At 38.6% G+C, this 19,903-nt stretch overlaps 1 protein-coding gene across 1 annotated transcript in view; it reads left to right on the forward strand.

The window, feature by feature from the left end:
• LOC135734082 (uncharacterized) overlaps positions 1-19,903 on the forward strand; it is a 40,565-nt gene that overhangs the window by 2,040 nt on the left and 18,622 nt on the right. Inside the window, exons 4-15 of the mRNA XM_073813734.1 lie at positions 534-818; positions 902-1,047; positions 1,339-1,489; positions 1,578-1,856; positions 2,026-2,277; positions 2,365-2,556; positions 2,832-2,921; positions 4,100-4,159; positions 6,596-6,654; positions 7,560-7,596; positions 8,524-8,559; positions 11,400-11,666. Of these exons, the coding sequence (XP_073669835.1) occupies positions 534-818; positions 902-1,047; positions 1,339-1,489; positions 1,578-1,856; positions 2,026-2,277; positions 2,365-2,556; positions 2,832-2,921; positions 4,100-4,159; positions 6,596-6,654; positions 7,560-7,596; positions 8,524-8,559; positions 11,400-11,666 (1,854 nt within the window). The remainder of the gene's footprint in view (positions 1-533; positions 819-901; positions 1,048-1,338; positions 1,490-1,577; positions 1,857-2,025; positions 2,278-2,364; positions 2,557-2,831; positions 2,922-4,099; positions 4,160-6,595; positions 6,655-7,559; positions 7,597-8,523; positions 8,560-11,399; positions 11,667-19,903) is intronic.

Genomic DNA, 19,903 nt, shown 5'->3' on the forward strand with positions numbered 1-19,903 from the left:
TTGTGCTGCGTGTGTGTGTGTGTGCGCGCGCAGGTGCATGTTTTACAGTCATCAAGTAATCATGTTAAATAATCGGGAGCACAGAGGGTTAAAACCAACGAGTGTCTTGTTCTCGCTCCCTGGCACGAAATAAATTTTTGAGCGCCTGGGCTTTATTGAGGCACTCGGATTAATGGCATTCGTTTTAAGAAGGTTGCGATCATGACAGTGTTGCTCTTGTTCTTTTTTGTCCACCAATCAAGTGACTTGTCATAATGAGTTAAAAAAAAACAAATAAATAAATAAGTAAACTACTGCCTGCCCCCCGATACTATCGTGTATCGCTGATCTCACAGGCTGACAATAGGACGATGTCAAAATGGGGCATGTCGCCCAACACTAGTGCTCACAACCTTTTTTAAACTCATACTAAACATTTAATGCATAGTTGTATGTCTGTGTTATTATTAATATTCCACAACAAATGATTTACCACTTCTGTATTGTTTGATGATGGATTTCTTTGTGTTATACTGTACATTGTGTTTATACAGAGAGTCCTAAACCTGTAGTGAGCGTTGATCCTGACAAACAGCTGTTCAGAGGAGAAACTGTTACTCTGAGATGTGACATACAGGATACAGGAGACACTGAGTGGACATACAGCTGGACTGTAGAGAAGACAAATTACCAGTATACATTCAACCGATGCAACAAATTACAAGAGTGTAAAATCAACAACATTCAACCATATAACAGCGGTAAATACACCTGTAGAGGAAAGATACGTGAACAAAACACTGAGATGAGTGATGCTGTTACACTGAATGTATCATCAGGTGAGTTTATATGTTTGTTCATCATTATAAGTGTGAAGAGATGAAGTGTAACATGTTATTCATGAGAGATTGATCACTTTCAGATAAACCACAGACAGTTTTAAGTGTTTCTCCACACCGGTGGTTGACTGAAGGAGATTCAGTGACTCTGATGTGTGAGGTTATAAGTTCATCTACAGGCTGGACAATCAGCTGGTTCGCTGGTAATATCTCATTCTTCTCAGTTCCTGTGTCCTGTCCTCACATTTTGCTTTTACTGGTGAAATTTGCAATTAGTGAAGATTGGCCACAAGACCACACATACAGTATATAGTTGTGAATCCTTCAATATATATTGACCTGTGTATCAGTTTCATTGTCCAAGTTTGCACTGTATGCAACTGTAAAATATTATGAAATTATCTCCATTCATTCTATTTCCCCTCTGTCTCTTTTACTGTAAATTAAGACACTATATTAAATGATAATGATTAACCCAAATTTTACCCTTTCTACAGTGAATAAAGATGTTGATTATAAGCTGGTGTCAGTCAGCAGTGGAGGATCTAAAGGCATCTACACAGTGAGTTCAGTGACTGTGAGGCACACAGGAGTTTATATGTGCAGAGCAGAGAGAGGAGATCCAGTCTATCACACAGAGTACAGTAACACACACACACTGTGGATCACTGGTGAGTTCATTACACACAACTAAACAACAACAATCTCTTAAACTCAATGTCTTACATCATTCATTTATCTCCTATAAAGAGGTCTCAGGTGTTTCTCCTTCAGTCTCTCTGATCATCAGACCCAACAGATCTCAACACTTCTCATCTGAATCTCTCTCTCTGAGCTGTGAGGATCACAGTAACTCTACTGGATGGACAGTGAGAAGATACACAGACAAACTGAAACCTTGTTCATCATCAGACTGGAGATCTACAGGAACAACATCTACATGTACAATCAGATCTCTCATCACATCTGATACTGGAGTGTACTGGTGTCAGTCTGAATCTGGAGAGAAACTTCATCCTGTTAATATCTCAGTACACAGTGAGTATACATGACTGTAGTTTATGATTGCTAGGGTTTTCTGAATGTTTGCTAGGGCAGTGCAAGGATGCACAGATGCCTAAGTCACACCCAAGTATATTATTTTCCCCAGTATACTTCAATGTAACTTTGATCTAATTTAATACCATTAATTTCTTCTGTTGTGTAGATGTTGATGTGATTCTGGACAGTCCTGTTCATCCTGTGACTGAAGGAGATCCTCTGACTCTACGCTGTTTATATCGATATAAAAACCCCTCTAACATGAGAGCTAAATTTTATAAAGATGGATCAGTGGTGCAGAGTCAGACTACAGGAGACATGATGATCATCCCTACAGTCTCAAAGTCACATGAGGGTTTCTACTACTGTAAACACCCAGAGAGAGGAGAGTCTCCAAAGAGCTGGATCTCAATCAGAGGTGATCTCTCTCCCCTGTAAGCACAGTTGAATTTTGCACAATTTGCATATGCACTGGTTATAAAAGGATGTATGTATGCTTTTCCAGCCTCAGGATCTTCATCTCTTGGTCTTACTGTTGGTCTGTGTCTTGGACTGAGCGTCATGTTTTTGATATTTTTCTTGGTGTGGTGCTATAAAAACAAAAAACTCTCTCAGTCTCCCTCAGCTGTCAGTCAACAGCAGAACATCAGTCAGACATCAGATCAAACACAGACTGAAGACACTCCACTGCAAACTGGTCAGTTTGTGTCAGAAATCTACTTTACACAACAACCCACACACATCATAACAACAGGCTAAAAACACTCATAGCAACACCTTTGCAAATGCCCTCAATAGCCTCGCATTGTGGTGCAGCGTTTACATAGGAAAATATACATTTATAAGCATATGAAATATTGATTTAAATTATATGTTTTCATTGAATTGACTTCATATATTGCTAATACATGTTCACATATAAACGTGACGAAAAGAGAAAACACGTAATCATATCTTTATTCTTTATTATAGACAATGTAAGCGAATCAGTTGATCTCAACTATGCTAATATTGAACTGGAACCTAAGAAAGAAATGGAGACAAGAGAGAAAGAAAAGAAAGGTAGGCAAGGCAAGTAAGCCTGGCAAACTCGATTCCTTTTAAGGATCCGGGTTATTGTGAGTCACTCACTAAAGTGATCCGGGTTGTGTGATTCACTTGAGTCATTTGAGTCAGTATTGCTAAATTGCCAAGGAAACTCAGTACAGACCCACTTGTAACCAGCTGATCCACGCGACTCGAGATTCTCAGAGCCGGAAACATTGCAGACTCGCAGACCATGGACATGAGACTTGCTCTACAGATCCACTAACCGGCTGATTCGCGTGGATCAGCCGGAGCCGGTTAGTGGATCTATAGAGCGACTGAAGTATCCTCAAAAGCAAATCCATAACAAAAGCCTTTCACTTCTGAAATAACATGCTTATAGGTTTTAGGTTTGGTGTGTATGGTCAACCATTTAAAAAAGAAGCCTAATAACAATAGCATAATAATATAGAGAAAATATAGAATAAAACTGTCCTGCTATTGTAGCCCTCAGAGCCGGAGAGACAGTTCGCGCAGATCAGCCGGTTACGGATCAGCCGGCGGATCAGCTGGTTACGGATCAGTCGGTTACGGATCAGCCGGTTACGAGTTGAGAGACTCTCGAGTCAGAGCAGATTCGCATGTCTCTCGAGTCCGCATGGTTTCCGGCTCTGGGTGAGAATCTCGGGTCAGTTCGCAGCTCGCGCGGATCCATGGGTCTCTCGAGTTTGCAATGTTTCCGGCTCTGAGTGAGAATCTCGGGTCAATTCGCGGCTCGCGCAGATCCGCAGGTCTCTCGAGTTTGCAATGTTTCCGGCTCTGAGTGAGAATCTCGGGTCAGTTCTCGCGCAGATCAGCCGGTTACGAGTGGATTTGTAGTGCGAGCGAAGTCTCATCAATAATGTTGAAAGAGGTTTGTGTGTGTGGTGGCGCTGTTTATGGTTTTACATTGAATTGTAGTAGGACTCAACTGATCCGGGTTAATGACACTAGAGACTCGCGACTCATGAGTTAATTTAAAGATCCGGGTTAAAGATCCGAGTGAGTCACGACTCGAACAGGTCTAAAGGCAAGTTTGTTTGTATAGCACAGTTTATCCACAGGGGTATTTCAAAGTTATGTAAAAATGAGAAAACATACATACTAATAAAATAACAAGTAAAAGAAAATAAATGTGTTCTTTAACTACTTTTCTGAACTCTTGGCATTTTTAGGAATTAACAGTGAAAGGGAAGACACTGTATACTCTAAACTGAAGAAGAGCAGAGATCAAGGTGAGATAAATAAATAAACAATAAACAAAATGAAAACAGCATCTTTCAGCATCCAAAGTTAAAATACAATTTTGAAGGATTCAATTCTTTTAAGTCTATTATTTTTTTTTTCAGATGTTGCTTGAGGAAAAAATATGAGAAGAAAAAAATGGCTGTACGTTTATCAATAATCCAGTAATATGATCAGCCTATACCTTCACATGCATCATTAGAGTAAATGCTTGCTAATCTTTGATTGTCTAATAGCATGATAGAGTTTTTTGTTAGGATATTTTTTATAAACATTTCGTGTTAAGTCTGTGTGCAGCATGTAAGATGACCTGACTTTCAGTCCTGACCTAATATACATGAATAATCTTTTTAATACTTTATCATAAATGCACAAATGTCTGAATGCTCTTGTGTCTTGATGTTTTATTCAGCTTAATGGAGTACATAGAATTTCTAGTTGTCACCAAAATTATTTTGTCTTATACTGTACAGTATGTCTGTTGTGCATGGTGGAGAAAATCACAGAGGTACGTGCAAAAAAATAATTTAAATTGACATAAGTCCAAATGCTTTATCTAAGAGGCCAAAATATTGGGAATGGCACATTCCCATCTTAATAACACCAAAACGTCATTGCTTCATGACCCAAAGCCATAAATGGTTAAGCGCCGCAATCGTAAAAAAGACAGATATAGGTTTATTATAATTGCAGAACATAATGCTGTAATATTATTTTGGTAAAAGCAGTTAATGGTAACCATGCGAGTTGGACGAACCTTTGCTATACCTCAATCATCAATGTGTCAATCATCGCATTTTCAGTAGTGAGTCTTGTTTTTTAGGGGATTCATTCCCACATTTAAAGGTAGGGCAACACATTTTGAAAAATGCTAACGGTAGCCGCCTAGCAATGAAATCCCGATCCCACATTCAAATCAAATCGCTCTCCAAAGTCACGCCTCTTTCCAAACACATGAACACGCACAGATCAGACGGTCACATCTCATTCACCAGTGAGAAAACTTTGCAGTACAAAGTGAATAACACTTCCAAAATAACCAACATAATCAACTGGTTTACATCAGAATTAGTTTAAGCACACGTTCGGTTGTGTAGACGTAGTAACTATATCGTTATGCTAATCCGTAAACGAACACAAATTTCATAAGCAACACAACGTTTCATCAAAGTATAATATCTGAATCCATCTCAATACAAACATATCGCGTACCTACCTTACCAAAATAAACAGTGCAACGACCCTTTCAGACCCTTTGCCTCCTGTAGCTGTTTGCATCTCGTGGTAAAGCACTAAAGTTACTGATGTTAATTTGGATTTTTGCTCTTGCTGATCCAGGCAGTTTTTGCTGTTGTTGTTATAAAAGATGCATTTAGTTTTGTCGCTCCTGTGTAGGTTGTCAATTCAGCAGAAAAGTTTGGTGTTCTCGCTGTTTACAGACAGAGCGCACGTGAACGCGCCGATGACGTATGGTATCTGCGTGGACTCGCTGCGCGGTGGGAATTCAAATTACGCTTACGTATGAGGGACATAAAAGGAAACTTCCGTTCGGACCGAAATCTATGATTTGTTGAACATTTTTTGGTCCTACGCCTTTCACAGATGACATACATTTTTACAAATACATTTAAACAACTTTACACAGTGATTGCTATCAGGATGTGAGGAGACTTTTAACCAGCATAACTAAAAATGTTTCAGGATCAAATCTGTTACCCTACCTTTAAATGTGTTTGTCACTTTCAACCTTTGAAGTGTGTACAATTATCTTCACCAATTTTATATTTTAACTTCACCCCTGAATTATATCAGTTGATGTATTTTGTTATGAGATGAATGAGATATTACCTAAGGGCCTAAGTCAAAATGAAATACAAGTTATTTTCATATGAGTGAACTTGTTTATACTGCTGACTGTGCTATATCAACAAGACTATAAAAAGTGTTTTTGTTTTCTTATAATCTAACTATTTAGTACCACATTTTACAGTTTGGTTATTTAATAAAATACAACATGTTATATTTTAATGTATTATGTTAAAAATGCAATACATAAAAGGCTGTGGTTTTTTTTGAGCAAATGCGTGCGTTTGGATTTTTTTATTGACTTATGACATTTATATTTTAATAACTTTTTTATTGATGCTAAATTATGAGCTGTTTTCGCGCAATAGAAAATAATTTGTATTAGCACTAGACTAGCCTTATTTACTAAGTAGCCTTTTCCAGTAATTAACAGTTCACCGTTGATTCTCCATAACCATCTTCATGTACAGTAATTGCATTAATTGGTGTTGCATCTCTTTAATCCGCGATAAAATAGGCGAACGCGATCTCTGTCTCTTGGTCGACTGGACTGCGAGAGTGGTGTCCGCCTTAATTTTTTATTCCCTCACTGCAGCCGTCTGCTCTCGTCTAAATTTCAGGCGGGGCAAGCCGCACCTCAAATTCCTACAGCGATGCGCAGAACGATCAGCCTGTGACAGTGAGGTATCGCGGAAGCGAATCCACCGTATGCTTTTAAATCGCTCTCGCGGTACTATGATGTCATCGATTGGTCTGCGCAGCACAACGTGAAGTCGAACTTCAAATAAACACCACACTGTGGCCTGACGCATCTTTTCTTTTATCTCGCCACATAAGATAACAAATGTTTACTCTTGTACCAGACCAGTCCATACGAATACAACTGAGGGATTGTTTTCTTGATTGATCTTGACTGAATTAATGGCTGCTGAAACTAAGGCTTTGCCATCACAGGTAAATACTGAGATATGAAACCGTTATTTTAGACGGTTTGTAATGTTTTGGTCTAGTTGTGGTCAAGCAGATGTTTTTCCAATGTTTCGTAGCTCTCTTAGGTAATTTTGTCACGTCTCTGTAGAAGATGTAGGTCGCTTGTTGTTTTTGTTTGTTATGAATGTATAAAATCTTATAAAGAAAATCAGTGTAGGCGGTTAAACAGATTGAGATGACATCATTGTGGTTTTGGTTTCACTTTCACTTCAGCTCCGTGTTATTAGCAGCGTGTGAGAAACAGCAATTGACAACAACGTGCATTGTATTTGTTATTTGCAGCATAAAGTTACAAATATGATCACATTAACAGCAGAAAAGATGAAAAATAAGTTAAATAAATTATACAAATAAAAGTATTATGTGGTTATGGTGACAAACCAATGATGTTTAAAATGAACATTTGTATGCTGTGTGATAAAGAGAGAAAAAAAATTCTATAGGAAACAAATTCAATGTTACATTTTACCAAACATGTACCATTATAGTATAAAATGCATTTATGTCTTTCTTCTGACTTTATGTTCCTAAAGGTTTTCCTGTAATTTTCATTGTTTTGGAAGTCTCAAGTGTTTAAGTGTCAGTCATCAGTAGATCAGTATGGGGTTGATTTCTCTTCCTCTAGTTCTCTGTGAGTATTATCTTCCTTCTATGGATTCTATGGCGCACTGGAAAGTCCAACACAATATACATAGCCAAGGGTTTGTTAGTATTTTTTTTATTAATTTTTTTTTAGATATGTAGAGGAAGGTAAATAGAGAAAGAGATAAAGATAAAGGTAACTAAAGAAAGATAGTAAGTCCGTTATTAGGAAGTGAGGTAATGGACAAGCCTTCGCTCTGTGGCAGAGCGCAGGGATTGAGATTTAAATCTCAGGTATTTGTATCATTTGTTTTTTTTTGCATTGACATTTGTTGTAAAAATAAAGACTGATACATGATGTGTCTTCATCTCAAATGAAGGAAAACAAATGAATTTTTTTAAATAAATACTATAATCTGTCTATGTGTAAAGCTTAATATATTTAAACTAATTTAAATGAATGGCAATCACAATGCGATCAGTGCTTACATAAAAATTCTCAGGAAATCTGGGAACAAAGACAAATTCCCTTTTGATAAACGCTCATGTCAGATAGATAGGAGACTCAATTCCACATATAAATCAGAATAAAACGCTTCAAATGTTCTTCTTGATAGAATCCACATATATTAAATTAATATATTATACTAGACTGTATTACTTCTATCGCTGTGAGAAGGTTGTTTTATTCCTTTATTTGTTTGTTTTATTTCTGTTTAAACTGTAATCCCTGGTTTTACAGACAAGACATAAGGACTAAAACATGTTTGAGCTTCTGAAAATATCTTGCACTGACAGATCTTAAAATATGCCAGGGTATTGATTTGTCTCAAGATACACACCAGTAACGTCTTTATCTAAGGCATGTTTATAAAAGATACTTAAACGTCTTAATTTAACTAAGGACTAATCCTGGCTTTGGCTAATCCTTGTCTGTGAAACCAGGACAATATGTGTTTCCCTTGTTTCTTCACAGTGCTGATATCAAACATCCACTCTGAACAAACTGAAGGTAATATATTAAGATTTTTTTATCTGTAAATTGTTGGATTGTAAGCAGTGGGTGTTGCTCTATATTGAACACAGATATGAATGTGATTGGTTCAGCTGCAGTGCAGAGAGTCAATAGAAAGATGCGTGCATTTCACCGGGAAAGCAATGCCTGGCACTCTTGGGGCAGTACAGATGTGAAGCTACAGTAGGTTCATCCAAACAGATGCTAGATCTGTTGTTAGTGCTTTTTTGTATAAAAGAAAGGAAAAAAAACATTAGCCAAATCTAGCATGAAGTCTAACATTAGCTAGCTTAGCTACTTTTGTTACTATTGACAAATTTTTTTTAAGAGCTAAACATCTGTGTTTTTTTAGTAGCTAATATTCATTGTTGTCAGTGTAATTGTTTCAGGTAGGCAAGGCAAGACAAGGTGGCGGATCCAACTGCAGTTTTTAAAGGTTTTATTAATAAATCCAAAACAGGAACAAAGCACACGGTAGGAACACATAGCAGAACATCAAAGAGAGAAAACATGACCCACAAACACAGGCAATGAACAGACAGGGTATTTAAACACTACAAGAACCAATCACAGAACAGACACAATGAATCACTATGGTAACAGACAGGTAGTGGGTGGAGTATGAATTAATGTCAGTGGCAACAAACAAGGGGGCGGAGCAACACAGGACCAGGATGGAAAGCAGGCAGACTAAGGCCTAGTTCAGGGCTCCCCAAATCTTACCCTGGAGGGCCAGAGTTTAGGTCCAACCCTAATCAAACTTACCCACCTGTGATTTTTTTTAGTGATCATGAAGACTTGATTAGCTTGCTCAGGTGTGTTTGACCAGGGTTGGAGCTAATAGGTGTGTTCGACTTCATACGGCGCTGCGCAGACCGATCGGCGGCTGACTTGAAGCAGTGCATTCCGGTTAGTATTTCTGTCCGACTTAAGCTGGCGCTGCAGGCACGTGACTGTGTCATATGGTTTTTAAGTACCGCGAGAGCGGTTCGAGATCAGCCGCCTGAGTTAGCCAGCGCAGTTCCCGAAGAGGAGCTGCACGGGCTGTAATGACGACACAGCTGTTTCAAGATTGGTCGGATTCACCACATGACAACAATCACGTGTGTTTCGTGTGTATTTTCACGCCCTCAGTTCCACAAATGCTCACAAATCTGTATTTTTATAACAGTTAAAGCTCTTTTCATGTAGTCGCGATGTTATATTGTGTCATCTTCATCAAAATAAAATGGATACAAAAACGTAGACCCCACTACATTGGTATTTAAATAATTTATGCTTCTGTTAAACTTTATTCTTGTAAAAACAGATGCTGTAAGCCTCTTCAGTTCCACTCATGCTCATACACGGACATTCAAAACAGTATAATTCACTTTTTATGTAGTTTACATCTTACAAATCATGTTTAATGCGATTAAGCAAGCAAACGGCACGTGATCAGCCATGCCTGACGTAAATGCAGCAAACTACGGGAACCACAGCGCGTCCGACTTCACGTCTCCGTTTTCAGCTCCTCCCCGCCTGCACGCGGCTAATCTCGCCGATCGGTTACATCCAGCCACAGCCGATGTCGAACACACCTAATCTCTGCAGTGCTCCAGCCCTCCAGGGTAAGATTTGGGGAATCCTAGCCTAGTCCAAACGTACACGGTTATTTAGTTTTTCTTCCAAATAAATCCCATCAACAGCATACATGCTCGGTTTAAAAGAAATCTCTGTCCACATAAAAAAGCAAAAACACGATATCAAGTGCTGTCAAGAACATGCCATATCAGCAGGCGGCGATATAACCTCTGACGTCAAACACAGCGGATAACGTTGCACACTCTGATGTCACATGCAAAACCCCCGGTTTTACTGTCTACACAACAATGCTGCAGCCGGCGTTTCTTAAAATCCTCACCCTGGCAGAGGTGTTCAAAAATGTTCGGTTTCAGTGCTCTGATAGTATGGACGAATGGCCGAACCGAACCAGTCATTAAGCTTAAACTTTCGGACGCAGCACATATTCTTCTGCAAGCCGTTACAAGTAAGCTCATCTCATTCTAAATCTTTGGTATAAACTCACCTTCAAGAAAACACCTTGATGCCCCTAACATCCTCACGTTATCAGGTTTCTCTGTGAAATAAAAATGCACTAATGATTGTTTACCAGTTACAGTAACAAAATATTGTTAAAAAACTAACAACTCCCAATGATTTTATATTAACAGATATAACACCAACTCTGACTGTGGAGCCACAGATGTCTGTGTTCATTGGAGACACAGTAACTCTGATCTGTGAGGTTCATCAGTCCACTGGATGGGAGTTTATCTTTATCACACCATCAAACACTGAATCCACTGAAACTACAGGAACTAAAACAATCAGATCTGTGCGAGTGTCTGATAGAGGAGAGTACAAGTGCAGAGCCAGAAGAAGAGAAAACCCTCAGGTTTACACCCAATACAGTGACTCAGTAACAGTGACAGTACAGGGTAAGCAATTATACTCACATTATTATTTAACTGGAAGAGTGGAAATTACAGTTATAGACCATAAATCTTTCACTTTAAGAGTCAATAAGTTAACTGCCTAAACTTTCAGATGCAGCACATATTCTTCTGCAAGCATTTATAGCTCATCTAATTCTAAATGTTTGGTATAAACTCACCGTCAACAAATATGCCACCACCCAAAACACCTCGATGGCCTTAACGTTCTCTGAACAACCTGATAACCTGAAGTTATATGGTTTATTTCAGATATACAAATGCAATAATGATGATTTAGCAGTAACATTAATAAAATCTTGTTAAAAACTTTCACAACTCTTAATGATTTTATATCGACAGATGTAAAACCAACTCTGACTGTGCAGCCACAGACGTCTGTGTTTATTGGAGACTCAGTTACTCTGATCTGTGAGGTTCATCAGTCCACTGGATGGGAGTTTATCTTCATAAACCCTTCAAACACTGAATTCACTGAAACTACAGGAACTAAAAGAATCAGATCTGTGCAAGTCTCTGATGGAGGAGAGTACAAATGCAGAGCCAGAAGAAAAGAAAACCCTCAGGTTTATACACAATACAGTGAACCAATAACAGTGACAGTAAATGGTAAGAATTTATACTCACATTATACACTTTGGGTGGGTTGCACCAACAAGGATTAGGCCTAATCTGGTTTAAATCAACGCTTATTTAATAATTATGTTGCACCAAACTTTAAACCTGTTTAAAAATAATCAGGTTTTCATTTAAACTGCCATTTTGATTCAAGTTTAAATTTTACAGTAAACCTAGATTATCTTTAATCCTGTTGCTCCATTACTTTAAACTTTGTTTTAAATCTCAGTGAGGGATTAACTTTAAACTTGCATATGAGGAGGTTTAAATATGTTTTTTTTACAATTAAACGTCTGGCTAAATTATGAGAAACACATACTGCGAGCGTGGTGACGCTATTCAAAGATGCGTTTATTATAACGTCTCAACAAAGTGAGTTTGGCGGCTCAAAAAGATTATTAACAGCACCGGTGACAGCTACCGATGCTCGTATGTGCTTCTCCTCTGTCACGCGCGCTACAGTCAGACAAAGGACAGTGAATGAACGGACACATGGTGGCGCTTCATGATAAATGCGTTGACACATCTTGTTCATTATATCACAATATCTGAGCTTTGCGATATTTCCTGTCACATTATTTTCTGATCTGTTAATCAACAATTGTTTTAAAAGATTGTCAAATGTTTTTATTTGAATCAGACCTTTAGATTAGCCTACCGGTGTATGTAAGTGATACAAAAATAAACTGTTTATTTCCTTTTTAAATGACAACGTCAACATTGTTGCTGTTTAATTCCAAGAACAGAAAGCTGTGGAACATGTTTGTTACCATAATGTTTGATTCTTGTTCTTTGTTGTCTTGTTGTTTGTTCTAAACTGTGTTTGCAATGGTGGATCGGATACTTTTCTTCACCTATCCTAATGTTTTAATGTACTGTAAATGTCACCAAATCAGTGCTGCCCTGATGCATAAGAATAAGAAATCATTTGCATTGCGTATAGTTTCGTATAGTTTCAAACGCGGCCATCCGCATTTACCCGCGGGCAGCCGCGGACGCGTGCGCGCGCGAGCCGGACGCGGAAAAAAGTATACCCCGGCCTTTAGTGCTTTGGTTTAAATGGGGCAAATTATCTAAGACAATACAATTGTCAATGAATCAATACATTGTCCTGAATAATTTTCCATGTTTTAAATTGTGCAGAAAAAAAGCTTATTTAGCAGTATTTTGATTATAAATATATTTTAATGGATGTACATTTAAATGAAAAAGATTCAATAAAACATTTTAACCAATTTAGTTCCTTTATTTTAAAGTCAGCCACCATTGAATTTTGTTATTTAAATCCACACACACATCAGTCAAATGAATTATAAACATTTATCTGTAAAATAAAAAATACACTGTTGATGATTTATAACCTACAGCAACAAGATCGTGTTGATAAAGTTATACAACTTCTTTTCTTCAGATATAACACCAACTCTGACTGTGCAGCCACAGACGTCTGTGTTCATTGGAGACACAGTTACTCTGACCTGTGAGGTTCATCAGTCCACTGGATGGGAGTTTCACTTTATCACACCATCAAACACTGAATCCATTGAAACTACAGGAACTAAAACTATCACATCTGTGCGAGTCTCTGATGGAGGAGAGTACAAGTGCAGACCCAGAAGAGGAAACCCTCAGGTTTACACAAAATACAGTAATCCAATAACAGTAATAGTAAATAGTAAGTATTTATTATTTCCTAAGACACTGGATGAGGGGCAGTTACAGTTATCACTTTAAATCCTGTAATCCCTAATCAGTGGACCACAATCCTTACACATCAGTAATGCAGTTACACTGACAGTTTCAGGTGAATCTGTTTATCATCATCAATCACAATATACAGTCATATTCAACTCACAATGACAAACTTTAGTTTAACCTGTAGTTTATATTCAGGAGGTTAAATCACTTCTACAAGAGGAACCTGTCCTATGCAACATGTACAAGAGAATTTAACCATCAAATATGATTAACATTTTAAATATCAAGATAAACATTAAAATATCAAATTTATTAAAAGTTGAATTTCACAAGAGCTACTTATAACTTATCTAATACATAAAGAAACATCTGTGTTCACTGGAGAGACTGAAGTTAGAGATAGACGACCAGTAAAGATCATTAAACTGTAGATATTTGTGATATAAATGTGATACTGTTGTTTTTACCTCTAAGCATTACATGGTAAACAGAGACTCTCACTATCTCACTATCAATAGAGTCACTGAAATGGAATGTTTAAAGGGCCATTTCGGTGATAAAAACATTAATCTTTATTGAAAGTGGGTTATATTTGTAGTCGAAATGTAACATAAATTTAGAATTTTGTGCCTATTTGACCGAGAAAAAAAAGAACGTGACTTTAGGGCACATTTGTATGAAAAACTATAAATTCCACAATGCACAGCTCTGCAAGCCACTCCCATTAATCGGAACACCGCTCAGATATGCTATTGTGTATATTAATGCCACATTAGTAATAACACTCTGGTCTGGTGGGTAGCAAAGTCCTATTCAAACAGTAACGTGAGGTGTCAGATCCGCAGTACAAATGTCTTTTCAAGTACTTAAAAAAAGGGTATGCATATTAAATGTTTATTTAGTTTTACCAATTGTCTTTTTGTCTGTTGTTTACTGTAATTACATCTGTGTTATATCATTGCTTTCACAATATAGACATATAAAACACCGCTCAGATATGCCATTGTGTAAAAAAATGCCACGTTAGTATAACAAAGAAAATAGAAGCACTCACTTTATTGTCAGACGTCTGTTTATCCCTGCATCCTCCACACAAACGAAACGCGTCCACTGCACAATATCTCCACAGACTCAGGCTCAGGGGCTTGGAGCTTGTGCTCGTAAGCGAAACACGTCTTTGAAATAAACATTTGCAGTGTCCGGGAACATTCACAGAATAAACTTCCATATCCTGATTTGATGCGGAAATGTTATAAAGAAAGCACACAGCGAGAGTACAGCCACTAGTACGTTCAAGCTCTAGCCAATCCGGGCTTCTCTACGCAGCAGAGGCCGATGGTTGTGGCGTCTTCACCAGGCTCCTCTGCCTCAGCCCTTTTCTGTATTGTGGCTCATAAGGTGCAATAAACAGCGGATTAGAGCATCAAGCTCTAGCATAAAGTTAGCTTAGCATAAAGATGGTGGCTGATCATTTTTTTATCCGTGTTTGTATATTTTCATAAGTCCCACCCACTGATCTGTAATAGGTCTGTAGCGTGAGTGGGTCCCAGCCATAGCCCCCACCTTGGAAAAATGAGGAATGAGTGTCTGTAGTCTTACACCCTCGACAAAGATATAGCACTTCCTTCTTTCAATGACGCAAAATGACGATTTTTACATCATTGAAAAAAGGAAGTGCAACACTGAAATATTTATTTCTCCCGTCTCAGGGGAAACTAAAGGAATGATGCACGACCATTCAAAAACATGACTGGGGTTCTAACTATGCAAATTGGTGAAGTGTCCCTTTAATGTCAGTGTTGTAAAACGGGGAAATCAAGACAGAATCATCTTATGTGTGTGTTAGTTATGAGTAACATGTTGCCAAAGGTCATGCTTCATCAATGTTGTTGAAGGTTGATGCATTGATCTGTGACTCAGATTGTTATAACTTCATTTTCTTCTTTCCTCAGCTTTACCCAGAGTTACAGTGAAAGTAACACCAGACAGTCCTGTGTTCACTGGAGAGACAGTCACTCTGAAGTGTGAGATAGAGAATCAGTACAGATCATTAAACTGGAGATATGTGTGGTATAAAGGCAGAACTGGGACTTCAGTGTTTGGGGGAAACATTTACACCATCAGATCACCATCAGATCAGGATGAGTTCTGGTGTAGAGGAGAGAGAGATGGACGACCCTCATTCTCACAGTACAGTGATCATGTGACTCTCTCTGTTAAAGGTCAGTAATGAATGTGATTGGATCATTTTAGGCAACCTTTGGGTCATTTATTTTACCATAATTTATATAATAAAAAGCGGATTAGAGCATCAAGCTTGCGAAATCACCCTCTTCCATATCATATCGATTACCTTCCGCTGTCTTCCCCGGGTTCCTCTACGCAGCCAAAGCCCAGGCTCCAGCCTACTCCTCGGGCTTTTGTTCCTCCATCTGCCTCAGCTCTTTGCTGTATTGTGGCTCATAAAGGTGCAATGAACAGCGGATTAGAGCATCACGCTTGCGAAATTACCCTTCTTCATATCATATTGATTACCTTCCGCTATTATTGTAAAAAGTCTGGCTCACTCCACAACGTCTGTTAGTATAGCATAAAGATGGCGGCTGATTGTTTTTTTTACGTCTGTGTTTGTATATTTTCGTAAGTCCCACCCACTGATCTGTAATAGGTCTGTAGCGTGAGTGGGTCCCAGCCATAGCCCCCACCTTGGAAAATGAAGAATGAGTATCTGTAGTCTTACACCCTCGACAAAGATATAGCACTTCCTTCTTTCAATGACGCAAAATGACAAATTTTACATCATTGAAAAAAGGAAGTGCAACACTGAAATACTTATTTCTCCCGTCTCAGGGGAAACTAAAGGAATGATGCACGACCATTGAAAAACATGACTGGGGTTCTAACTATGCAAATCGGTGAAGTGTCCCTTTAATGTCAGTGTTGTAAAACGGGGAAATCAAGACAGAATCATCTTATGTGTGTGTTAGTTATGAGTAACATGTTGCCAAATGTCATGCTGCATCATGTTGTTGAAGGTTGATGCATCGATCTGTGACTCAGATTGTTATTACTTCATTTTCTTCTTTACTCAGTTTTACCCAGAGTTACAGTGAGAGTAACACCAGACAGATCTGTGTTCACTGGAGAGACAGTCACTCTGAAGTGTGAGATAGAGGATCAGTACAGATCATTAAACTGGAGATATCTGTGGTATAAACAGGGGCGTGTCTAGAGGGGGGGCATGGGGTGGCACCGCCCCCCCTTGGAATATGATTGGCCCCCCCTGGTGCCCCCCCTCCAATCTCATTGGGCCAGCTAGATTTACTGTCAACCTGAAAATTCCCACCACACCATTGGACCAGAGAGCTGTCAATCACTGTTTGATTTGAGACTCGTGCGAACGCGAAGACGAAGCGAGCAGAGTAGTTGCTCGTTTTTAAAACAGGAGGAAAGAGATACCATGACACCCATCACACCATTGGACCAGTTGTCAGACACCCACCATACCATTGGACCAGTTGTCAATCACTGTTTGATTTGACTCGCTCGAACGCGAAGGCGAAGCGAGCACAGTAGTTGCGCGTTTTTAAAACAAGAGGAAAAAGACACCACGACACCCACCGCACAATTGGACCAGTTGTCAATCACTGTTTGATTTGAGACTCGTGCAAACGAGAAGGAGGGCGCCCCGCCACAGACTCAACAGCCGCCACAGACTCAACACTGGCACAAATCAAAAAGATTTTCCATGATTACCATTTACATTTTATTTTACTATTTAAAACGGCTTCATGTGCTTTTGCAAGCGCTCAGCAGCGCCTCTCTCTCTCTCTCTCTCTCTCTCTCTCTCGCGTGCACGCTTTCTCACTGCTGCGTGCGGAACCTCGACAGTGCCTCTCTAAAACTGAGTGAAGGAGTTAAAAGTTGGCGGTGTTTCCACCTGGGTTCCTCTGTTGTCTTTTCACGTAAAAGTTAACAGCCAACAGATGTTACTGACAGAGAATACGGTTGATCGAGTATTATGACTTAACGAAAGGTTAGTGTTTTCCCCCACACACACAAACACCAGTTCTCTGTGTACGAGCTCTCTCTCTCCCTCCCTATGGTGCGGTATGCGCGCGCACGCTTAACAGTATTCTCTGATATTTTTGAATTTGCGCTGAATTGCTATGCGCGATCTACAATAAAACTATCACTCGCATTTAAAATTAAAAGCGCTCATAAACACAATCAGATGAGAAGAGCAACCTTGCATGAGACACACAGGTAATCCGAAATCACCTCGTATCAGCTCTTCAATGTAAATTGTATCAGACAATGTCACATTTAAATTAGGATTTTAGCAGTATAAAGTAACAGCTGGTTGGATTAAACACGAGGTGTTATTGGGTCGTGTTAGTCACTAGCTTAAACTCTTTCTTGTTGTCTGACAACAGAACAGATAATATGTAAAAAATAGCATTCAGTTGTGTTAAAATACAATATAGGCTAATAAACAATGAAAGTCAGATCAGACAGAGTAGAAAAACAAAATCCTGATATGTCAGAATGTTAACTAATACCAGCTACACGCAATGTACTTAAAGGAACAGTTCACTTAATTTAAATGGTCATATACATAAACTTGTTTCAAACCTGTATGAGTTTCTTTCTTCTGCTGAACACAAAAAAGAAAAGAGTTAAGAATGTCTGTAACCAAAATCAGTTGATGGATTCCATTGACTTCATAGGAACAAAATAACATGCAGTCAATGGGGTTCATCAACTTTCTGGCTACTAAGATTCTTCAAAATATTTTATTTTGTGTTCAGCAGAAGAAAAACTCATACAGGTGTGAAATAACTTTAGGATGAGTAAATTATGACAATTTATTTAAAGTGAACTATTCTGGAACAGAACTGTTGTTTAATCCACGCAAAATACAAAAAATTAATACCATCTATATTAGAGCACGTGGCATTGCACAAGAACCATGCTTAATATTTTCTAAACCAGTATTTATTTTCATTTGAATTTTTTGATTGGCCCCCCCTGACTGGTTCTTGGTCCCCCCTGTGCCCCCCCATTTATAAAATCCTGGAATCGCCCCTGGGTATAAAGGCAAAACTGGGAATTCAGTGTTCGAGGGAAACATCTACACCATCAGATCACCATCAGATCAGGATGAGTTCAGGTGTAGAGGAGAGAGAGATGGACGACCCTCATCCTCACAGTACAGTGATCATGTGACTCTCTCTGTTAAAGGTTAGTAATGAATGTGATTGGATCATTTTAGGCAACCTTTGGGTCATTTATTTTACCATAATTGACATAATAAAAAGTGGATTAGAGCATCAAGCTTGCGAAATCACCCTCTTCCATATCAAGGCAAGGCAAGGCAAGTTTATTTGTATAGCACATTTCATACACAGAGGTCATTCAAAGTGCTTTACACAGAAATGAGAAAACAATATATAAAAAAAGAAAAAGAAAAAGTAAAAATAAGATTTACACGATAAGATCACAATAAAGACAAAGATACATGAGAATTTAAAATAACAATTAAAGAAAATAAATGTGATTTTAATAAAACAGTTTAAAATGTTAAAAAGAATAAAACAGGAGTAAAAGTGACTTGAGTTAAAGGTGCAGTCAGTGTGAAGCAGCACAGTGCTCATTCAGTAAATGCAGAGTTAAACAGATGTGTTTTTAATCTAGATTTAAAAGTGTTTACTGTTGAAGCACATCTGATCTCTTCTGGAAGTTGATTCCAGCTAGAGGTGGCATAAAAGCTAAATGCTGACGCACCTTGTTTTGAGTGAACCCTTGGTATTTCTAACTGACCGGATCCTAATGATCTGAGTAATCTGTTAGGTTTATATTCAGTTAGCATATCTGTCATGTATTTGGGTCCTAAGCCATGAAGTGATTTATAAACGAGTAACAATACTTTAAAATCTATTCTAAATGTAACAGGAAGCCAGTGTAAGGACCTGAGGACTGGAGTGATGTGCTCAGATTTTTTGGTTCTGGTCAGAATTCTGGCAGCAGCGTTCTGTATGAGCTGCAGCTGTCTAATGGTCTTTTTGGGGATCCCCGTAAGGAGTCCATTGCAGTAATCCACCCTGCTGGTGATGAAAGCATGAACAAGTTTCTCTAAGTCCTGTCTTGAGACAAAACATCTAATTCTGGCAATATTTCTGAGATGGTAGTAAGCTGATTTGCTTATCGCTTTCACGTGACTACTGAAATTAAGGTCAGACTCTAAAATTACACCAAAGTAGTTGTAGCGGGACGGCATTCGTCAAACTTTTATGACCCCCTCCCCCACCCGGTGACAGTTGCTATCTGACAGGTCGTTTTTATGACCCTTTGACAGGGGGGCGGGACCATCAATCAAAATCTGTACAAGTTGTCAACTTTAGACAGAAAGTATTTAATGGTTTTATTGCCGGTCATTTAGAGTGATTGTTTTTCCTGAGTGTGTTTTATGTCAAGCGTATGGTGTCATGTTTAATGACGGCTCGTGTTGCGACATTTGCTGTTTATTG

Source organism: Paramisgurnus dabryanus, chromosome 3 (assembly GCF_030506205.2).
Source record: "Paramisgurnus dabryanus chromosome 3, PD_genome_1.1, whole genome shotgun sequence".
Classification (NCBI taxonomy): domain Eukaryota; kingdom Metazoa; phylum Chordata; class Actinopteri; order Cypriniformes; family Cobitidae; genus Paramisgurnus; species Paramisgurnus dabryanus.